Source organism: Lissotriton helveticus, chromosome 5_1, assembly GCF_964261635.1.
Source record: "Lissotriton helveticus chromosome 5_1, aLisHel1.1, whole genome shotgun sequence".
Lineage (NCBI taxonomy): Eukaryota > Metazoa > Chordata > Amphibia > Caudata > Salamandridae > Lissotriton > Lissotriton helveticus.
The window spans coordinates 1,931,155,032-1,931,179,377 of record NC_136065.1 but is presented as its reverse complement, the minus strand read 5'-3'; the positions used below and the strand labels follow the sequence as shown (position 1 = coordinate 1,931,179,377).

General features: G+C 46.2%; 1 protein-coding gene across 3 annotated transcripts in view; it reads right to left on the bottom strand.

The window, feature by feature from the left end:
- TTLL6 (tubulin tyrosine ligase like 6) overlaps positions 1-24,346 on the bottom strand; it is a 533,521-nt gene that overhangs the window by 66,898 nt on the left and 442,277 nt on the right. For 2 of the 3 annotated variants that reach the window (XM_078641428.1, XM_078641429.1), the window contains 3 exons: positions 23,079-23,390; positions 19,784-20,095; positions 16,317-16,628 (listed from right to left, as the gene is read on the bottom strand). In XM_078641428.1, coding sequence (XP_078497554.1) covers positions 16,317-16,628; positions 19,784-20,095; positions 23,079-23,390 — 936 coding nt within the window. The remainder of the gene's footprint in view (positions 1-16,316; positions 16,629-19,783; positions 20,096-23,078; positions 23,391-24,346) is intronic. The other variant, XM_078641430.1, reaches the window with a different exon arrangement.

Below are 24,346 nucleotides of genomic sequence, written 5' to 3'. Positions count from 1 at the left end.
AGGTGGTCCTCCGTCAGCCTGTTATAATTAGGTGGCATGGAGGGAGGGGTAGTCTCAAAGGGGAGAGAGTAGACTCTTTGGACAATCTGAAAAACCTACTGGTCCGATGTTGCAGACTACCAGTAGCAGAGGTGATGGCGAATAATGCCGCCTATGGGGTGGCCATGATGCTATACAGGCAGACTAGGAGGGCTTGGAGGCTGCGGCTGAAGGGAGGTTGGCGGACTGACCCGACCACTCACAATTCATTTCACAATTACTGTTGCCACGAGTATGAAACAGTTAACTCAGACTGGTGGGAAAACCAGGAAATGGACGGGTATTGACACACTGGCTTTTCTTGACACCTTGGCCACCACCCTGCCCTCACTGACCAAAGATATTGACGTCATGGAGGAGACCTTTTCTCACTGGATTCAAACGGCAGCAGATATTCATGCACCTTGCGTGAACTTTTCTCGCTCACGCCCCAATGATGCACATAAATGGTTCACTTCACAACTGAAGACTCTTAAACTCGAAGTCCGCCAAAAAGAAAGGAAGTTGAGGACTAGGTATCTATTACATGATAAAGCGATCTATTGCCTGGCCCATAAGAATTATCAAAAAACTATTTTAAAACACAAAACTACTTACTTTTCGGAATAAATTTTAAACTCACAGAACAAATCCAAAGATGTATTCAATATAGTGAATGATCTTAGTAATAGTGATAGAACAACCCCCTCGGTCGCTCCCTCACAAGAGCTTTGCGATTCTTTAAATCTCTTTTTTACAGACAAAATTATCACTATAAAGAAGAGTATATTTAATTACCCCGTTGCTGCTCCTTTGGATGACAGCTATCACAACACTACTACATTAGACACACTTCCTATGATTGACACAAAAGTACTGTCTGATTTATTAGTACGGGTTAAATCTGGATCACCCGATGACATCTGTCCCCCACATATTTTCAGAGAGGTAGGACTTGCTACTCCCCAAGTTGTACTCTCATTGTTGAACGAATCACTTATACAAGGCAAGGTTCCTAGTAGTTTTAAGAACGCCTTGCTCATCCCATTGATAAAAAAACCAGGAGCAGACCCACTGGATCCGATAAACTATAGGCCTATATCCCTTTTACCTTACTTATCTAAAATTCTGGAAGCTTACGTCTCCTCCTGCCTGTCAAAGTTTATCGAAAAATCTGAATACTTGGAACCAAACCAAGCTGGTTTCCGTCCCTGTCATTCGACGGAGGCCGTGATTCTGGCTGTCCAAAATACTTTAAGATCCAATGCTGATAGAGACATACATCAGGCCCTTGTTTTGCTTGACCTATCGGCCGCGTTCGACACGGTTGATTATACCATTCTTGTCACCCGTGTCGAACAGGCCGGTCTGAGGGGACCCGCTTTGAATTGGATCACTTCCTTTATAACAGGGCGCTCGCAATCAGTGAGACTTGGCACTTTCACAGCTCCCAAAATTCCAGCCACATGTGGGGTCCCTCAAGGGTCCTCATTATCACCTTTATTATTTAACCTTTATCTCCGCCCATTGCTTTATTCTTTAAGGAACTTCAAAGTTACCATCTACAACTATGCGGATGATCTCCAACTTGTCTTCCCTCTCAACACTGCTGACTCCGTGACAGAATTCCAGAATACTATGACACATATACAGAGGTGGATGAACCTTAACCATCTAAAACTTAACCCAGGCAAGACAGAGTTGATCTTGCCTGGAAAAAGTGAATTGAGCTGGGGCCCATGGTTTTGGCCATCTGACATGGGAGCCCCTCCCACAAAATCCATCTCTGTTAAAAGCTTGGGGGTCACGTTGAGCGCAGATCTCTCTTTGAAAGGACAAGTTGGAACGGTAGTCTCCGCTAGTTTTTTCCAACTTAAAAAAATAAAAAAAATAGTCCAGTTCCTGACACAATCTGCTCTTACTCAGGTAGTCATTGCTCTTGTTCTTTCCCGACTAGATTTTTCCAACAGTCTCTGTTTGGGACTCCCTGTTGGCCAGCTGAAAAGACTTCAGCTTGTTCAAAATCAAGCAGCTAGGCTGATTTGTAGACAATCTAAATGGCAGTCCGTCAGGCCTGGCCTGGAAAGATTACATTGGCTACCTGTAAAGCAAAGGGTTGAGTTTAAGACAGGATGTATCATTTTTAAAGCCCTGCAGGACTCAGGCCCAAAATTCATCAGGAAACTTGTCTCCAGGTACAACCCCACATTAAATCTTCGCTCGGCGCATAAAAGCTTTTTGGTTGTCCCTTCCTTTAAGAAAAAACGCCTGGGGGGCAACTGTTTTGATCATCTTGCAGCCATCTTTTGGAATTCTCTCCCCCTGCCTATTAGGCAGAGCCCTGATCTTCTTACTTTTAGACACTTTCTCAAGACTTGGCTTTTTAAACAGGCTTACTGTTAGAGTACTAATTGTGTTATGTTTCTCTCCGACAGCGCCATGAAGCCTACGGGCGTACGTGCGCTTAATAAATGAATTTTAACATAACATAACATAACGACTGGCCACCCCACCCACAGGGCCAGTAGGAGTCACTTTCACAGCCACACAGAGGCTGGAAAGCTTGCGTACTTCAGTGGCTGGACAGGTAAGGATAGCTGTAAGCCTCTTCTGCAGACAAGAAAGGAGTGAAAGGCAGATTGACGGTGATGAGGGACCATGGAAAGACCTAAGGACCTGGCCGTAGCCCAGGTGTCCTTAAAGCAATCTAGTGCTGAATCCACCTGGTCTCCGAAGAGATGGGAGTCATCAAACCGCAAGTCCATGAGTGATGTCTGGACATCCCAAGAAAAAACAGTAGTCTTCAACCAGGCTTGGCGTCTCAGAGCCTCTGTCGATGAAACCGCTTTCCCTAGTGAGTCGGTGGTGTCTAGTCCACATTGAATGGTGAACTTAGCTGCATCTCTCCCGTCTGCAACACCCTGGGAGAACATGGCCTGGGTCTCCTCCGGAACAGTTGGCAGCACCTGCGCAACAGTGTCCCACATAGCGTGGGAATAGCGTCCCAAAAGACAGGTGGTGTTCACCGACCGTAACTCCAAGCTGACGGAAAAAACATTTTCTTGCTGCAATTATCCAGCTTCTTGGATTCCCGGTTTGGTGGGGCCATAGGGAATGTGCCAGGATTTACCTGTGAGGTGGGGGATAGGATGACAAAGTTCTACGATGTGTGGTGTTGGGTGAGCAAGCTTGGGTCCCCTGTAGCGGTGCGGTGGCGTCAGGCAATACAGTCCTGTTCACAAGAGCCCCTGTGTTGGGCTTGGACCAAGTCCCAAGCAGAACATTAGTAAGTGCCTCATTGAAAAGGAGGAGCTGGTCTGATGGGGACACTCCCGGCTGAAACACTTCTGTCAAGACATGAGTCATGACTGCCACTGAAGACAAACTAATGTCCAGGATCTCAGCAGCTCTCCGCACCACCATTGCAAATGAAGCTCGCTCCTCCAGAGCCACAGTAGGGGAGAAATCATAACAGCATCTGTAGAGGTGTCCAGTCTACTGGCTTCACCCAGGTCCTCACACCAGTCCATATGGTCTTCATAAGGCTGGCATACCTCAGGACCCAGTGCCCCCTCTCGGTCCTCCCAGAGTCCCAGCCATAGGAATAGGGCTCAGGCTCTGGCCAGGACGGCATGGCTCCAGTCGGTGCTGGACGATCCCCCTCCAGATCCATGTCAGGGATGAAGAAGGAGAAGACACAGTCGGAGGGCGCTGGAAGTGTCAACCTCGGGACCGGCACCAGGTAAGGTTGGGATGGTACATCTGGAGCTGGTCCAGACCAATCTAGATAGATATCTGGACCTTACTAGAGCTGGAGCTGCCGGCGTGGAACCAGAAGGGCCCCTTCTGATCTTGGGGGGCCCAGAGGCATGCCAGTGGGCACGAGCCACCAAAATATGAGCTACATGGCTTCATAAAATTCTCATAGTTCGGCGTGGGTTGCTCCAGATCTCGGGAACTTGGGGAGTCATAGAGTCGACCCAGGCGCTGGCTCATCCGTCGACCCAGGCCTGAAGTGGTGACACTTTTTCGTCTCATCGTCTGACAGATGAGGAGAAGTTGAAACACGCTTAAATGACTTCTTATGCTTGGACTTACCCCAGTGGCTTGATGGCTTAGAGTGCGACCACGACCTCTGGCTTCCCGACCACTACCTTCTTCTCGAGCGGGAACTTGATTGACGTGTTGTTGAGCCACTAGGAGCTTGACAGATCCTTCCCTCAAGGCCTTTGGGGGCATGGAGAGGCAGTCAGGACAGGTCTGCGAGACGTGGTCCAGCTCGAGGCATCAAAGGCAAACAAGGTGCGGATACGCCACCGAAATCTGTTGGTGACTGGCACCACATGGCTTGAACTCAGCCTTCCTAGATCACATTTTCCTGCCATACCAGGAGAAAATCCTCAAAAGGAGTTGACAAACAACCTAGTAAAAAAATGACTAAGGGGTAGTTCTTCCCGCATCTGGGCAGACTGGCATGGAAAGAAAAGAACTGAAGCCAGTGAGCCTGGGTGGCGCCTACACAGTCACAGCAAATTACATTTCTGGGGTGGACCATGTCAACAATGCCGTGCGTAGCCAAATGACGCCACCTACCGTCGCGCAAAGGTGTTGCTCACAGTCTGACGCCTGGGGAGAATTCTAAGGTAAGGAATCTGCAGCTTGAAGTCTCTATCAGATTGCTCTTTAATTGTGTATGTCATTATCTGCCCTTCTGCATTTGTAGAATGACATTTCTTGACCTCAAAGAGTGCCCTACCCTAAGCCCATTTACATGAACAGATTGAGATGTTTAAGGTAGTCTTTGCAGTGAAGTCTAGGAAGTGCTTGGTGAATGGCAGGTTGGATGAGTGAGGTTCTGTACATCAGATAAAATACACATATGCAAGCGCTTTGCATTTAGGGGTTGTATAGCCCTTTATCCAACTGGAGCAATGATTGGTTTTGTAAATCTATTAGTGGACTTCCGCCAATTTATTGGGATGGGTGATTTAAAAAAAACATTTTATATCCAGCAGGAATGGTTTCAAGTGGATTAGGTGATGCATCATCATTAGCATCGTAGTATAGCCAAGTTCTTGTGATGAATGGTACGTTAGGGCTAGGCTCTGATATTAGCTTGTAGATCTTCATCTATTCCATGATATCTTTTTAAGAGTATTCAGGAGAGGAAATTAATAGATTTCAGAGGTCCTGAGGATGATTAGGATAGGAGTAAGCAGTGCAATTGAAAAGAACAGGAATGGGGCAGCTACAAGTGACTCCTTGCGTTGGAGGACAGATCTGGGGCAGTGGGACACAATGACCATTTCCCACTAGTTTTACTATAAAGTGGTTTACGCCTGGAGGAGCAGAAGCTAAAGTAATTTATACAATTTGGACAGGAAGTGGTTAGCTAAAATGCTACACAGACGTTTAACTGCATATAAGCTATTATTAAGTCATGGTAATTTAAAGATGATATGAGGACGACTGGCAACTTGTGAGACTGGCATAAATGGAGATGAAGAAGTATTAAACAGCATAACAGACATAAGCGGATTGCCTCAAAATACACCCAAACTGAATTGTTAGCTTGTTTTGAGGGATTATAAGGAAGGCACAATGGTGACTTGTTTACCTTCCTAGATTTACAATAATTATTTTGGACCTGAACTTCTCTTGGAGAAAGACTGAGGAGACTAATTGGCAGCACCATGTTTTGCGGTGGTGCTTATGAGTGAAAGGGGAATAATAATTCACTTTAGCTGTGCTTTGAGATAAAATAATTTTTTAAGGGACCCAGGTTATGATTTAAACTTTTGTGACTCAAAGACTGAAGAGGGCACAGAACTTCCAATAGCATGCCTTTCTGGAAATAAACATCTCTGTCAGCTTCCAGAGAACAGAGTAATGTGGAGACATTTGCACGTGGCGCTGTGGCGAGAGCTTAGGTCTCTGAAACCTCAGGAACATATGCAGTCTGTTGGTATATTGACACAGATATATAGTGTAGGTTACATGGGTTGATTAGGTGACTCTGTGTATGGGACAAATGGTTAATGCTCAGCAAAAAGATGGCCTTGTGCTTTCCATACCAATAACAGTGGTACCAACCACTGTGCCAGCCAACACTAGCAATGGCCCGATGAAGGAGACAGAGCCTTCACATGTCAACCAGCTGATGCTGCTTAGAGGGTGCTGAATTGTAGCGAATATGGCTGCCTTCTGGTACAAATGAAACATTTAGAGGCTAATTCCATTGACTCCTAAAGTATTTTGAAGAGTGCAAAGTTTGCAGAATGTCCGATGAATTTGAGAAAGATTGAAACCACAAGAGGACACCTTTGTTAGACACTGAATGGGAAGACTCACCTCTATAGTTAAAAAATCATACTAGCCATTACAATTTTGGTATACTTTACTTGTGCTTTTGTTATATTTACGGTCAGTAGGAATATGGTTTCTGTAGGAAGCTGGCTCTGTATATACTATACCAAAGTAAGGTATAGTTTGCAAAGAGTCCAGTGAGTCCCCAGAGGTATAGCAGAGGCTAAATTAGGTAAGTACTAACAGCTCTCTGTGGTACTGTGGGTGAGCAGTTAGGCCTATACAGAGAGTATGTTAAGCAATTATTGAGACTGAATTCAGACCAATTAGGTAAGTATAAAAAAGGTATACTTGTGTTTTATTTCTAGAACCAAGCAGGACTTGGTGCAAGTAGGTAAAATATACTTTCAATCATAGAACATTTCAAGATGTGCAATTGGGAATGGATTTGCAATCATTACAGGTTGGTATTGGTTCAAAAAGCAGTTTAAATTACACAGTAATTACTTTTGGAATACTTTTAGATTACTTCTGGATTACATCGACTACTCGGGGTGGTACGCCTAGATACCACTCTGGGATTCTCGCAATACAAGGTAAGTAAGACTTTTGCAGTTTAGTTACTTTTTCTTTCATACAAGTAAGTTCAAAACAACAATTTTGGAACAAAAACTCATAACATTGGTTCCTACTGGAGAAAAATGGTTATTGGTTTCACAGGTAAGTAAACATCTTACGAGTGGGAGTTTTGGGGGTTAGGACCAAGGTCTAGGTAGGTACTCAAGTTGGAAAATACACGATTAACAGGGGGTCCAAGGGGAAAAAAATCTTTAGCATTTAGCAAGTAGTATTATAGCCCCCATCCACAGTATATCCAAAGAAAACAAATACTACTGGTCTGTCGGCAGTCAACTGACAACGGTTATTTTGACAAACTGTCCACACTCTGTTTTTAGCTTTGACACCATGATAACCCTTCAATAAACTTACTCTTATTATCATGGTAGCCAATTTTAAATTGCACTTATTATTTTTTCTCACATTTAGTATCACTGCAAAATTAGTTATTCAGCACCACAGAGTTTACATTCATGGCTTGATCCATCACTGGTGGTTTTGGATTAGGGCAGCTCACGATTGTATGAGGTGAGTTGCGCTATCATAGACCAGTCTTTTCAAATCCCAGATGATGAAGTTCTGCCATTTGGTGGGCTGATGGGATTCCTTTCCAATTTCAGCACAGGTTGAGCGGCTACAGACTGTGTTTTTGCCGTATGTTACTTTGCCGACAGACCAGTAGTATTTGTTTTGTTTGGAGGTACTCAAGTTGCACCAGCAGCAGCACTGGAGCAGTCGGTGCAGAGTGCTGGGGCCCAATGTAAGCCAATGGGGCTTGGGAGCCTTTGGTCACGGACTTCTCGCGAGCAGGCCACTTGGCTGTAGGAGCAAAGCCCCTGGGGTAGAGATCAGCACTGCAGGGGACAACAATCAGCTCAGGAGCTGCACCACCAGCAGCACTGGTATAGCCAGGTACAGTGTGCCAATGTGACGTTAGGGGCCCTGTCGATTTCAATGAGGATCTCTGGTTTGATAAAGATGCTGCAGGCTCGGGCAGGGAGGCTTCCTGGAGGCGACCACCGGCTGAAGAGTTAAGTTGGGATCTTGGGGGATGCCTGGACACCGTCGGATGGGCCACCCAAGGTCGTGGGGCGTCGGGTGCAGGGGTGTCTTTTGGCGTCGGGTTCTTCATACCAGCTCTGGTCGCGGTCGGAGGGACCTTTCAGGTTGAGGCTGCAGGCATCGGCTTGAAGCTTGAGGAAGGTCAGGGATCACCAGATCCCAAGTCAGATTTGCTGGGGAGACCTCCTCATGGTGTTGGGTCACACGAAATCAGGCCATGTGCATCAGGTGCAAAATCGTGGAGCTGCCTGGATCTGGATTCTGTAGGTGAATCTTGGTTGAGCAAATCCGGCGCTCATGGGAGACAGAGTCTTAAAGAGGGATCCAGGGCAGGTACTCTGGGCTCGGGGGTTTCGCTCTAGTCAGGTCGGAGTCGGGACAGGCCGGTAGGGCTAGGGCCAAAGCAGTTGGTGTCCTTTTCTTCTTGGGTCAGCAAGGCTCTTCGGTTCTTCTTCTTTCTTCCTCGAATCCGAGGAGGCAAGGTTCAGGGTCGCCCCTGAATGCTAAATTTAGGGGCGTTTAAAAAGGTGTGCAGGTCGTTACCAATGGGTCCCTTCCTTGGGGTGGGTACACCCTCTATTATGCCACTCTCTAATGGAAGGGGGGAATGAGCCAGTCCCTAAATGGGTGGGTCTCCTCATCTTCAAGCTGGAGGGGACTGAGATGTGTGCTTTACCTCGCCTCCCCCACCTCAGGGGTTGGGGTTGCCAAGGTGGGCACACCTCTCCTCCTAGCTTGGTTTTCCAGCCGATTCTCCCGGGGGCAGGGAGGCAGAACCGGTGAGTGCCAGTTGCAGCATAAGGCAGGGACAGCGTACAAAGGCAGGAGGCTTTTGAAGCTTCCCTTTCGAGCCCATCCTGAGGGAGGAGGCATGACATCTCTGCCCAGGACGGGTTTTTTGTTCTGGACCCAGAGAGAGGGGGCTCTCTACCCAGGGTTCCAGAAACCTGACTGGTGGTGGCAAATGATGGACGGCAGCCATTCTAGAACCACACCAGGCCTATCAGTTTTTCAGGGGGCATATTTAATATGCCCTCTGAGTGCATTTTACATTAAATCCCTCACTAGCATCAGTGTAGGTTTAATGTGTTGAGAAGTTTGCTACCAAACTTCCCAGGTTTTAGTAAAGCAAATATGGAGCTGTGGAGTTCGTAATGACCAACTCCAAGACCATATACTCTTTATGGTTTTACTACACGTACAATGTCTAAGAATGGACTTAGACTAGACACTGTAGAGGTACAGGGCTCATGCTACTCTACCCTCAGCGATGGCTGGTGCACCCTGCTAGAGGGGTAGCTTACCTAGGCCTCAGGCAGTGGTTTGCAGGCATGGCACACAGGGATGTGTGCCATGTTGACGCTTCACTTTTCTCTGCATTAAAACATGCAGCCTGCGACGGTAGTGTGTGGGGGTTAAGGTACAGGGCTCGTAAGAGTGGCACAATAGGTTCCTGGTCACATTGCTCTTGGTACCCAAGGTACCTTTTACACAGAGCTTACCTGTGGCCAGAGTGCCAATTGTGGGTATAAGGGTATGGTTTTGGGAAAGAACACAGGCCCTGGGAACCTGATTGTCAGGGACACAGGACACATCATGTCATGTTGCATCATATGTCAAGCAAAACGTGGGGGATAATCCCTGCAAAAAGGGGCACTGTCCTACAGTAGAAGCACAATTAAAAGTTGCATATCTCTGGCATATCTTGGGGGTCTGGGTGCAAATAGCAGGAGAGGCATGACAATTGAAACCCTAATTTCTACTGAAGCAAATTAAAACAAGCCCCAAGTTTTAGTTTTGAAATATGTTAGAAATGGGATCCCTGGTTGGCCAAGGCTTGCGCCAAGGCCAAGCAGAAATCACCATTCCTAGTTAGGGTAAGGAAGTCACCCGCCAAGACAACCCCTGCTCACCCCCTTAGTAGCTTGGCACGAGCAGTCAGGCCTATCTCGGAGGCGATGTGTAAAGCATTTGCGCACGCACCCACCAGCAACAACCTCCAGGGCCCCCCACAAAAGGAACTCCACACAAGGTATATATGAAAATAGCCTTTGTATTGAAAAACACACTTAGATAGGAACACGCAATTTACAAGGTGCCAGGGGCACGGGCAGAATTTACAAGGGACTATGTACAGGACAGGGCCAGGGGGACCGCTGCCAGGAATATGCACTTGGTGGAATTGGCATTAGAATATATCACAACTGGGAGCTTCATAGAACTAGTACTAGAACACAGGGTAACCAGGAGCTAGCATTGAACACATAACAACCCGGAACTTCATAGAACTAGCAGTAGAACTCACTCTAACCAGAAGCAACCTACATGAGGCAATAGATATTCAGGAGGGAAGAAATGACAAGGCACATAACACATCAGACGCACCTTCGGAGGCGAAACACATAAGAACTCTCAGGAAGTCACGTTTAACATTAGCCAATAACTTTCAACAGGCCAACTGGCCTTTCTGGGGCGGGGGCGCCCAATGTCTCAATGTCAGGACAGGCTGCAGGGAGCTCTGAATGAACCTACATGTGGCAGCTAACCACGAAGTGCTGGGCAGCTGAGGGACAAGGATACGGCCAACACGTTGGAGCCCCACAGGCTTGGAACAAATGTACCAGGAAGGAGCCTCTCGGGCTCGGGGACATAGGTGCGGGGCAAAGCCTCACAGGCTCGGAACAAGGGGCCAAGGTGGAGCCTCTCAGGGCTCGAGAACGTCGGCAAGGTGGAGCCTCTCAGGGCTCGAGAACGTCGGGCAAGGTGGAGCCTCTCAGGGCTCGAGAACGTCGGGCAAGGTGGAGCCTCTCAGGGCTCGAGAAGGTAGGGCAAGGTGGAACCTCTCCGGGCTCGAGAACGTAGGGCAAAGTGGAGCCTCTCAGGGCCCAACCACGAAGAGGCGGGGACCGAGCCATGCAGGCTCGTCAGGGCAAAGGTAGACGGAGTCCCTCTCGGGGGACTCGATAATACAGGGGGCCCCACGGGCCTCTGCAGCACCACAATGGAGTATTGGAGGGGAGGGGCGGGCACCGGTAATGTGCCCCGACGCACCCTCCCATTCTCGGCACTTACCGGGTCGATGCGCCGGTCTCTTCTGCTTTGCCGGCCTCCTCTCGCTCTCTGGGGCTCTCCCTCACTCTCGGGAGCCCCGGGGGGGGGGTCGGCGGCATCTCGGGCAATGCAGGAGCCGCTACCTGCTTCTCTCTGTTTGACGGGCCGGACTTTAGAGTCCTCGGGCCGGCAGCCAATCACGGCGCGGCCTGAGGCAACGTCATGAGGGGAATCCCGGGCCGGCAGCCAATCCCAGCGTGGCCCGGGCAGACGTCACGAGGGGTCCGGGCCAGCGGCGGTAGGTGAAATTGACGAGGAGTTGGCTCCCTCGTAATGCGCTAAAGGAAGGAAATAAAGCGAGGTAGGCACTCGCTGAGGCTCAGGAACCTTCCTAAGCACGGGGCAAATGCCGGGTGGGCACCGGCTCGGTCAGGACAGCGCTCACAAGCGCTAGGCACCTAGATCGCGCTCTCAAGCGCCAAGGGTCCATGAAAAGCGCTCTCAGGCGCTAGGATAATAGCGAGTAGCCAAGTCCTTCGGGGGTTGCAGCAAAGTCCCAAGCAAAGTCCCCCAATCAGCCCAGCAAGGCAGAGGGGTTCCCCCAGAAGTCCTCCAGGCAGTCATCAGGAATCCAGGGGCTGGGCAGGGCTTAGGGAGGCAAGCCTTCCCCTGAGCCCAAGCAGCAGCACGCCCCTGGCAGGATTCAAGTCAGAACAAGAACATTTCCAGAGTGTCACAGCACCCTTTTTATACACAGCATCCTTTGTCTTCAGGGGCAGGCAGGGGGAGAACCAGCTAGAACTGGTTATGGGGGATTCTTTTCATTGGCCAGGCTAGGGACATCAGATGCACCCCAGGGGGGTGGAGCCAGCATTGTGTGGGGAAAACCCAGCCTCATTCAGGACCCTCAGACCAGACAGTCAATCCACAAGCAGGCCCAGGCTCACTCCTCCCCTCACATCAGCATGCTAAACACTCCATTCACCACCGGGGCAGACCCTCCCAGACTCTTGGAGCCAGGCTCACCAGCCAGCCTCAGCCAATCACACGCCAGACACAAATTACACAAATATGCCAACTTCTAAAAGTGGCGCTTCTACACTAGACACAATCCTACCGCATATACCATTGCGCAGCATTCAATCTCACGAATTTGCACATACCAGACTCGACCCTGCACACCCCACGCATCAGGAACTATCAGGGACACATACATTCCACATGCATTCCTATGGGAGGGCAGGCCTCTCTCATCTACACGCACTCAGAGTGGGAATCACCATCCCCAGGTCACATATAACAAGCAAAAACTTCAGGGGTGGACCTGCCAGAAGGGCCCAGTCCAGCAAAATAGACAAGAAAATACTCTTGACAAACTATTTCCATTATGTAGCAGTAGCAGAGATGTGTGTCTGCAACATATACAACATGAGAAAAACCCCTCTATTTCAGGACTTACCATTTGCTCAGCATCATATACATAGTAGAAACATCAAGGATGTCTATGTTTGCCCCCAGAATATGCCACTGTGGTGCTCTATACCACAGTGTCACTGCTCATTAGGAGTCTCACTGTTGGTACCTGTAGGAAAGTGCCCCTCTTTAACATGGCTACACCCACTTTTTGCCTAGTACGCAATGCAATTTTGACTGGAAGTGCACTGGTTTCCTGCTATCCAGGTCCCCAGTGCCAGATCTCTTTACCTAAACGGTTCAATTGCTCCCTTAATTTGCCAATACCTGTGGCCCCCTGTAAGTCCCTAGTAAATGGTACCCCTGGTACCTAGTACATGGGTACCAAAGAGGGTTCCTCGGGGCTGCAGAATGTATTTTGCCACCTTAAGGGACCCTAAACCTAATTCATGCAGACTGCCAATGTAGGCTCCATGTCTTGGTGCAGACCAAAGTGAAAAAACAACATGAGACACATCCCTGTGTGCCATGCCCACAGACATGGCATGCCGTATATGTATGCTACCCTACAGCAGGCCTTACAGCCCTAAGGCAAGGTACATGTGTGGACTTATCTGCATGAGCAGATATGTCCCTGTGTTGGTCAGTTCAGTTATTGCCAGTACAAGTGACTAACTAGGGAAGCCAATTTAAATCCATTTGCTGGGCATTGGTGAAAACGAGTTCCCCAGCTACATGATGGCTTCACTCAAACCAAAGATATTTATCTTTTATTAATAAACCCACACTAAATCCAGTGGTGGATTTATTAATACATGTACCTAGAGGGCACCTTAGAGGTGCCCCCTGAAAACCTACCAACTACTAGTGCACTGGCTGACTGGACCAGCCTGCCACCACAGACAAGTTTCTGACCACCAGCGGTGAGGGCCAACACTCTCAGGAGGTCAGGAACAAAACCTGCTCCAGCAGAGGGTGCTTACCCTCTTCCAGGATAATGACCTGTAAATTTGCATTTCAAGGCAGGAGGCATAAAATAGCCCTCCGCCTTTGGTATGCAAATCTGGCTTTCTTCAGAGGGATGTCAACCCTCCCCCCAGGCCAGAGCCCATTTGGCTCCTGGACTGGCAAGAAAGTTAGTAGTCAGAGAGGCGTGTTGATCTTCAGGCTACTTTCACCCTTAAGGTGGGCTACCTAAAGTGGATGCGAAATTTCAAAGTCTGCCATCTTTGTGATAGCAGAACAAGGAACTATTGGACCAGGTTATGCCCACTTCCCACAGGAAATAGTCATATAGGGCACAGCGACCCCAGGGGTAAGTAGCTCATTGGGTACTACCCTACACTCTCATAACACCCTGAAATCTAGTATTTAGGGGATCCCCTGGCACCAGGAAATCAGATCCTGGCGATCTAAGAAGACCAAGGACACTGAAGAGCCACGAGAAGCAAGGACTGTGGAGAAACAACTGACTTGTCGCCAACCCTGTCGGCCTGTCTGCTCTTCCTGCCAGATTGCGCTAAAGTAGTCTTGTCCTGCAGCTGCTGTGCCTCCAAAAGCCTGGGAGGACTGCCTGTCTTCAAAAAAGACCCAGGAACTCCTGTGAGGTAGCAGAGCTTCTTCCCTACATCGTGCAGGCACTCTAAAAGAACTTTGAGGACTCCGGACCGTCTCAAACACAACCACCACTGCACCATGCCCCCCAGCCTGAGGTGAAGTGTGCCAGCATGGTCCCTCAATCCTCTAGAGACAAAGCCTACCTTGGGGTTGCCTACAGTGGACTCACCGACGCCGCCTTGAGCCTCTTTGTGCAGGGTCTCCCCTACCGCAAGTGTCTCTGTTGACGAAAACATGATGCCTCAGACCACCTCTGCACCTGGCCACCCTGGCCCAAGGAGGAACGACCAAAGGTGATCCCACATCCCCGAACACCCTGAGACCTGAGCCCCTCTTGTTGGTTCAGCCTGACTGGTCTCCCAGTCCCAGCTTGCAGCCTCTTTGCAACCTGACCGTTCCCCATTACAGTGAATAAAACACCCAATGCCGTAACACACCTCTGCACCAGGACACCCCAGAGCCTCCTGAGGTGACCTGTTGGTTTGGCCTTGGACCTTTCCCGATGGGAAACATCACTTACAACGAAACTTTTACAACGCACTACCATTACAACGCGGTCATTACAACGCAAACCATTACAACGCATTGCGCTGGGGGGCGCTCTAGGATAGGGAATAGGTTAATTTACTATCCAATAACCTTCCCTAGTGTCCACGGGGACTGGAGTTGGAATAGTAAATTAAACTATTCTCTATCCAACACCCAAAAGCGCTATGCGTTGTAATGGTATGCGATGTAAAAACCGCGTTGTAAAGGCATGCGATGTAAAGCATGCGTTGCAACGTCATACATCCTTTCCCGATACTCATCCTTAAGTCCGGGAGAGTGGCCCTGTAAATCACTGTGAAGTGCCCGAATGCAGTACATGTTTTTCCCCCATAAGATAACATTGGGCACCCAGTGCCGAAAAGCACCTCTGCACCTGGCCGCCCCAGTGCCGCCCAGGTGACCTGTTGGTGCCTCCTTGGGCCCTGCCCCATTCTTACCTTAAGTCCAGAAGATTGGTCGAGTAAGTCGCTGTGAAGTTGTATTCAGTATATGTCTTTCCTCCATAGGATAACATTACCGTTTTAGAAATTGCACTGTGATGATTTTTCAAAAATGTAAAAATTCATAACTCAAAACATATTTACCTGATGTTGATGATCCTGGTGCCAAAAGTTATATATAGATAAGATGTATTTTTATAAATTGGGGTGGATCTCCTTACTGAGTCATGCGCATCATTTATTGACTGTGTGTGTATTGCAGATGTCTAACACTCCTCTCTGATAAGCCTAAGGCTGCTCGACCACACTGCTTCCTAGAAGAGCACCATGGGATTGCTAGAACAAGCCCCTGCCGACTAGTAAGGGATACCTGGACTCTTTGCACAGTATACCTCTATTTTGGTATATTATATAAAGAGCCAGCTTCCTACAGTCCCAAGGAAGTCCTTTTCTGTAAGCCTCTAGCAGAGGCCGACTTGTGCCGGACAGAATTGTCTAGCTTGCATTGTTTTTTTCTCTCATTGCCCAATTTTGTCTCATTGCTCTATCTAGTTATACTTAAACTCTCTCATTGCACCATTACTTTTTCTGTTGCCAAATTGCTGCTCTCTCGCTCTTGTTGACTCCCTTCTCTCCTAATGATCTCTCTCTCTCCCTGCTTCCACCTCTTATTCTCACTCCCTTTCTGGTCATATTTCTCTTTAACAACACTCTCTCCCATTGGCCTCCCCCGTCTTTCTTAGCTCCACAGCCTCTTTATCTTGCATGCACACACCTAGCACCCTCCCAAAACATACTGCCTTTTTTGTAAATGTTCCCATGAATGCTCCTAATAATTAACAATTATATAATATATTCTTGTGGGTTATTCAGAGTCCTGCATTAATATGGCATCGGGCGTACCAGTGTTTGTGCCAGATTTGACATTATAAGTTGGGGGCAAATTCCTCTGCATATTACCAGGAAACGTCTGTGCAGGGAAAAGGTATTGAAAAAGGGAATCTTGTGTGGGTTTTAATGTACAAACCATTGCCACACATTATTCCCCATTTTGACAAGTCAAAATCAGAACCAGGAGGCATTTCTCCTAGGCTGTTTTAATACCAGATTCTCCCATGAGACTCTGAATGAGCCAGCAAGTGTTTTCTTTTGCCTTCTCAGAACAGACAGTTCAACAATATACACAAGAATCTATAAGTTCATACATAGCTTAAGACATCCTATGCCACTCTCTGCTCTCACCGGTGGTCCTAGAGTCACATCTAGTGTTGAGCGATGAGCGCGCTCCCTGCAGTGCTGAAGCTCAGGGTCTTGGCCAAGCTGGTTTTCAGTGATGCTGAAGTTCTTGATCCCTATATTGGGCACTGAGCTGGCATGCCTCGCAGCAGATGTCTCCAGTGATTGTGGAGTCTGTGCACCGGTATGATGATCCTCAGAGAGGGGCTGCCACAGCGGGCTGGAATCTGTGCAGATACCTTCCGTTCGAGCACTTTTATCACTGTTCGCGCTCTTTGGTGGGAGACTGCCAGGACGGGACTCTGTGTTATGGAGCAGCTGAAAAGGTATAATAGGAGAGCATTAACAGTGACTTTTGGAAATAGGCTATTTTATATAGAGGCTTTGTTTGTCCCGCTGCAGAACCATGCCGCAGAAATTATTAAAGGACTAGACTGTGATATTTCTATCAAACAAAAAGAATTGTTTACTAACTTAATCAGTTACAGTAAGAGGGGCTCTAATGAAGAAAGGCTTCCTGACGAGATCATAAAATTCAACATACAAAGCAGGGCCTTCTTTTGGTCAAATGTATTTGAGGAATTTGGAAAAAACAGTGCTGGTGAATTATCCTACTCTTACAAAATGGATTAAAAAGATCAACCACATTTGTATGAAATAATTTTTGCTGAGTAGAAATTACTACAAAAATATATATTTAATGGTCTAAAGATATGGCATGCGTAGAGTATAAATGGTGTTAATCCTGAGATGACAGAGACATACAGATATCCACATTATTTTATTAAATACAAAGCTGACTATTCAAAATACTTGGTGAGAAACACTAAAGTGAAGAAGGGTACTGTGAACAGCTTTAACGAACAAGCATTGAACATGCAATAGGTCTCGCCTTTGATTAAGTTAAAGCCATTTGCTTTTCTAATGGTATTGTTTAGCAAACAAATGGCTTTAACTTAATGAAATGTAAGACCTAATGTTAGTCAGTGTCAGTGTCAGTCAGCGTCAGCCAGTGTCAGTCAGTGTCAGTCTGTCAGTGTCAGTCATGTCAGTGTCAGTCAGTCAGTTTCAGTCCGTCAGTTTCAGTCAGCCAGTGTCAGTTAGTCAGTTTCAGTCAGCCAGGAGTTCTATCCCCGGTGCAGTACGGATTCCGAGAAGGGATGGGTACTGTGGAACAGGTCCTGAATTTTATACTCCTTCAAGGGAAATACGTTCAGGCCAAGGCGGGAAAACTTTACGCGGTATTTGTTGACCTAAGTGCCGCTTTCGACTGCGTTAGGCACGATCGATTGTGGGAGGTGTTGGAAAACCTTAAAATAGAAGAGCCTATTATTTCTTTTCTTAGGCAACTTTACGCTGGGGCAAGGGCAAGGGTGAGATTCGGAACCAGCGGTGAATGCACTAAACCCTTTTACGTGAAACGAGGAGTGAGGCAAGGGTGCGTCCTTGCGCCTCTTCTTTTTAATTTATATACTAACGAATTGGAGGCTGTCCTGGTGTCCAAAGTCATTGATTCACCCAGAATCAATTCCAAACAAGTAGTGTCCCTATTATATGCAGATGACGCTGTCATTATGGTTAGGACAGAGAGAGGATTGCAGTCAGCCTTAGACGCTTATATTAACTTTATGGAGTCTAGGGGCTTGACTTTAAATGTTAAAAAAACCTTCGCAATGACGTGTGCCAGGGGCAAGTCTAAAACTTGTAAATTGTTTGCACGCAGGGAAAAAGTGCAGACCACTAAAACCTTCTCATATCTGGGAGTAGTCCTTGAAGGTGGGGGACATTGGGGTCCAGCAATTAGGAGCAGAACCCTGTTGTTCAAAAAAGCGACTGCAGCACTTATGGCCTTCTCGCGTAAGATGGGAAAAAGACCCCCTACAATCCTACTTAAGATCTATTCGGCCAAATGTGTCAGTACAGCCATCTACGGGGCAGGTGTTTGGGGTATTGTGGACACCAGGGACCTACAAACTGTAGAAAATGCTTTTTTAAGGTTTATTTTAGCTGTACCTTTTAGTTTATCTGTGTTTAATTGCCACGCAGAGCTGGGGGTCCGACACATTAGTGACTTGATTGCAATGCAACCATTATTACTATCGCACAGGGTTTGGACCGTAGCTGAGCTAGAACTTAACAGAGAGATCATCCGTGATGTTATGACCCTTGATAAATTTCATAAAATAGCGTGGCTATCATACATCCAAAAGTTTTGCCTAGACATGGGGAAACCCGAGCTTTTTACTGCACCAGAGGGGCTTTGTAGGATCTCGAGGAAAGACCTAAAGAAAGATTGCTGGTATCATCTGGAATCTCTGCGGCTAGGGGATGAGCTGAATAAAGTTTCAGTAGTACGGCATCAAATGTTACTTACATCGGGCAATATGCAAACCTATCTGAATCGGTGTACCAGGGGTTTTGACAGGTTCCTACTTACTAGGTTCAGATTTGATATCTTTTTTCGCCTAGTTTCGTTTCCTCATGTCAATGATTGGTCAAAAAAGCTTATTAATTGTCCATGCGATGGGAGAGCTGAACAATCAACACTTCATGTGATTTGTTTTTGTGTTTTTTACCAAATAGAGAGAGCTCGATGGATTAAACCACTTTTGAATAAATATGGGCCTTGGCATCACTGCCGCCCAGCTTTATTGTATCTCCAGCTTTTAAACAATGAATTGTGTGTGGCTATTATGATTGGTTTCTTAAAGAGTGTTTTTAGAAAAAGGAAGAATGTAATGTGTCCTTAAATTTATTGTATTAACAGTCATTTTTCCTTTTTCCTCCAATGTACATAATCCACATTTGTAAAGCGCACAATCACCCGTAAGGGTCTCTAGGCGCTGGGGGCCGTCGGGAAGATTAAGCAAGCTATTGCCCAGAGTCACATGGTGCTGGGCTAACCTGCCGCCGGAGCCGGGGATCGAACCCTGATCCCCAGATTCCAGAGTCAGTCGCCCTGGCCGCGGCGCCACACCTCTCCCAATGTACTGCTATATTTGTGTACATTATGTATTGATTCTGATGATGTTGCTTTTATGATTTTTAACTTTACAAAAATCGAATAAAGCTTTTCTACTACTATATTCTTGTGGGTTATTCAGAGTCCTGCATTAATATAGCATCGGGCGTACCAGTGTTTGTGCCAGATTTGACATTATAAGTTGGGGGCAAATTCCTCTGCATATTACCAGGAAAAGTCTGTGCAGGGAAAAGGTATTGAAAAAGGAAATCTTGTGTGGGTTTTAATGTACAAACCATTGCCACACATTATTCCCCATTTTGACAAGTCAAAATCAGAACCAGGAGGCATTTCTCCCAGGCTGTTTTAATACCCGATTCTCCCATGAGACTCTGAATGAGCCAGCAAGTGTTTTCTTTTGCCTTCTCAGAACAGACAGTTCAACAATATACACAAGAATCTATAAGTTCATACATAGCTTAAGACATCCTATGCCACTCTCTGCTCTCACCGGTGGTCCTAGAGTCACATCTAGTGTTGAGCAATGAGCGCGCCCCCTGCAGTGCTGAAGCTCAGAGTCTTGGCCAAGCTGGTGTTCAGTGATGCTGAAGTTCTTGATCCTTATATTGGGCACTGAGCTGGCATGCCTCGCAGCAGATGTCTCCAGTGATTGTGGAGTCTGTTCACCGGTATGATGATCCTCAGAGAGGGGCTGACACAGCGGGCTGGAATCTGTGCAGATACCTTCCGTTCGAGCACTTTTATCACTGTTCGCGCTCTTTGGTGGGAGACTGCCAGGACGGGACTCTGTGTTATGGAGCAGCTGAAGAGGTATAATAGGAGAGCATTAACAGTGACTTTTGGAAATAGGCTATTCTATATAGAGGCTTTGTTTGTCCCGCTGCAGAACCATGCAGCAGAAATTATTAAAGGACTAGACTGTGATATTTCTATCAAACAAAAAGAATTGTTTACTAACTTAATCAGTTACAGTAAGAGGGGCTCTAATGAAGAAAGGCTTCCTGACGAGATCATAAAATTCAACATACAAAGCAGGGCCTTCTTTTGGTCAAATGTATTTGAGGAATTTGGAAAAAACAGTGCTGGTGAATTATCCAGTGTAATATGCCCTCTTACAAAATGGATTAAAAAGATCAACCACATTTGTATGAAATAATTTTTGCTGAGTAGAAATTACTACAAAAAATATATTTAATGGACTAAAGATATGGCATGCGTAGAGTATAAATGGTGTTAATCCTGAGATGACAGAGACATACAGATATCCAAATTATTTTATTAAATACAAAGCTGACTATTCAAAATACTTGGTGAGAAACACTAAAGTGAAGAAGGGTACTGTGAACAGCTTTAACGAACAAGCATTGAACATGCAATAGGTCTCGCCTTTGATTAAGTTAAAGCCATTTGCTTTTCTAATGGTATTGTTTAGCAAACAAATGGCTTTAACTTAATGAAATGTAAGACCTATTGTTAGTCAGTGTCAGTGTCAGTCAGCGTCAGCCAGTGTCAGTCAGTCAGTGTCAGTCATGTCAGTCAGTTTCAGTCCGTCAGTTTCAGTCAGCCAGGAGTTCTATCCCGGGTGCAGTACGGATTCCGAGAAGGGATGGGTACTGTGGAACAGGTCCTGAATTTTATACTCCTTCAAGGGAAATACGTTCAGGCCAAGGCGGGAAAACTTTACGCGGTATTTGTTGACCTAAGTGCCGCTTTCGACTGCATTAGGCACGATCGATTGTGGGAGGTGTTGGAAAACCTTAAAATAGAAGAGCCTATTATTTCTTTTCTTAGGCAACTTTACGCTGGGGCAAGGGCAAGGGTGAGATTCGGAACCAGCGGTGAATGCACTAAACCCTTTTACGTGAAACGAGGAGTGAGGCAAGGGTGCGTCCTTGCGCCTCTTCTTTTTAATTTATATACTAACGAATTGGAGGCTGTCCTGGTGTCCAAAGTCATTGATTCACCCAGAATCAATTCCAAACAAGTAGTGTCCCTATTATATGCAGATAACGCTGTCATTATGGTTAGGACAGAGGGAGGATTGCAGTCAGCCTTAGACGCTTATATTAACTTTATGGAGTCTAGGGGCTTGACTTTAAATGTTAAAAAAACCTTCGCAATGACGTGTGCCAGGGGCAAGTCTAAAACTTGTAAACTGTTTGCAGGCAGGGAAAAAGTGCAGACCACTAAAACCTTCTCATATCTGGGAGTAGTCCTTGAAGGTAGGGGACATTGGGGTCCAGCAATTAGGAGCAGAACCCTGTCGTTCAAAAAAGCGACTGCAGCACTTATGGCCTTCTCGCGTAAGATGGGAAAAAGACCCCCTACAATCCTACTTAAGATCTATTCGGCCAAATGTGTCAGTACAGCGTAAGATGGGAAAAAGACCCCCTACAATCCTACTTAAGATCTATTCGGCCAAATGTGTCAGTACAGCCATCTACGGGGCAGGTGTTTGGGGTATTGTGGACACCAGGGACCTACAAACTGTAGAAATGCTTTTTTAAGGTTTATTTTAGCTGTACCTTTTAGTTTATCTGTGTTTAATTGCCACGCAGAGCTGGGGGTCCGACACATTAGTGACTTGATTGCAATGCAACCATTATTACTATGGCACAGGGTTTGGACCGTAGCTGAGCTAGAACTTAACAGAGAGATCATCCGTGATGTTATGGCCCTTGATAAATTTCATAAAATAGCGTGGCTATCATACATCCAAAAGTTTTGCCTAGACATGGGGAAACCCGAGCTTTTTACTGCACCAGAGGGGCTTTGTAGGATCTCGAGGAAAGACCTAAAGAAAGATTGCTGGTATCATCTGGAATCTCTGCGGCTAGGGGTTGAGCTGAATAAAGTTTCAGTAGTACGGCACCAAATGTTACTTATATCGGGCAATATGCAACCCTATCTGAATTGGTGTACCAGGGGTTTTGACAGGTTCCTACTTACTAGGTTCAGATTTGATATCTTTTTTCGCCTAGTCTCGTTTCATGTCAATGATTGGTCAAAAAAGCTTATTAATTGTCCATGCGATGGGAGAGCTGAACAATCAACACTTCATGTGATTTGTTTTTGTGGTTTTTACCAAATAGAGAGAGCTCGATGGATTAAACCACTTTTGAATAAATATGGGCCTTGGCATCACTGCCGCCCAGCTTTATTGTATCTCCAGCTTTTAAACGATGAATTGTGTGTGGCTATTATGATTGGTTTCTTAAAGAGTGTTTTTAGAAAAAGGAAAAATTTAATGTGTCCTTAAATTTATTGTATTTACAGTCATTTTTCCTTTTTCCTCCAATGTACTGCTATATTTGTGTACATTATGTATTGATTCTGATGATGTTGCTTTTATGATTTTTAACTTTACAAAAATCGAATAAAGCTTTTCTACTACTATATTCTTGTGGGTTATTCAGAGTCCTGCATTAATATGGCATCGGGCGTACCAGTGTTTGTGCCAGATTTGACATTATAAGTTGGGGGCAAATTCCTCTGCATATTACCAGGAAAAGTCTGTGCAGGGAAAAGGTATTGAGAAAGGGAATCTTGTGTGGGTTTTAATGTACAAACCATTGCCACACATTATTCCCCATTTTGACAAGTCAAAATCAGAACCAGGAGGCATTTCTCCTAGGCTGTTTTAATACCCGATTCTCCCATGGGACTCTGAATGAGCCAGCAAGTGTTTTCTTTTGCCTTCTCAGAACAGACAGTTCAACAATATACACAAGAATCTATAAGTTAATACATAGCTTAAGACATCCTATGCCACTCTCTGCTCTCACCGGTGGTCCTAGAGTCACATCTAGTGTTGAGCGATGAGCGGGCCCCCTGCAGTGCTGAAGCTCAGAGTCTTGGCCAAGCTGGTTTTCAGTGATGCTGAAGTTCTTGATCCCTATATTGGGCACTGAGCTGGCATGCCTCGCAGCAGATGTCTCCAGTGATTGTGGAGTCTGTTCACCAGTATGATGATCCTCAGAGAGGGGCTGACACAGCGGGCTGGAATCTGTGCAGATACCTTCCGTTCGAGCACTTTTATCACTGTTCGCGCTCTTTGGTGGGAGACTGCCAGGACGGGACTCTGTGTTATGGAGCAGCTGAAAAGGTATAATAGGAGAGCATTAACAGTGACTTTTGGAAATAGGCTATTCTATATAGAGGCTTTGTTTGTCCCGCTGCAGAACCATGCAGCAGAAATTATTAAAGGACTAGACTGTGATATTTCTATCAAACAAAAAGAATTGTTTACTAACTTAATCAGTTACAGTAAGAGGGGCTCTAATGAAGAAAGGCTTCCTGACGAGATCATAAAATTCAACATACAAAGCAGGGCCTTCTTTTGGTCAAATGTATTTGAGGAATTTGGAAAAAACAGTGCTGGTGAATTATCCAGTGTAATATGCCCTCTTACAAAATGGATTAAAAAGATCAACCACATTTGTATGAAATAATTTTTGCTGAGTAGAAATTACTACAAAAAATATATTTAATGGACTAAAGATATGGCATGCGTACAGTATAAATGGTGTTAATCCTGAGATGACAGAGACATACAGATATCCAAATTATTTTATTAAATACAAAGCTGACTATTCAAAATACTTGGTGAGAAACACTAAAGTGAAGAAGGGTACTGTGAACAGCTTTAACGAACAAGCATTGAACATGCAATAGGTCTCGCCTTTGATTAAGTTAAAGCCATTTGCTTTTCTAATGGTATTGTTTAGCAAACAAATGGCTTTAACTTAATGAAATGTAAGACCTATTGTTAGTCAGTGTCAGTGTCAGTCAGCGTCAGCCAGTGTCAGTCAGTGTCAGTCATGTCAGTCAGTTTCAGTCCGTCAGTTTCAGTCAGCCAGTGTCAGTCAGTCAGTTTCAGTCAGCCAGGAGTTCTATCCCGGGTGCAGTACGGATTCCGAGAAGGGATGGGTACTGTGGAACAGGTCCTGAATTTTATACTCCTTCAAGGGAAATACGTTCAGGCCAAGGCGGGAAAACTTTACGCGGTATTTGTTGACCTAAGTGCCGCTTTCGACTGCATTAGGCACGATCG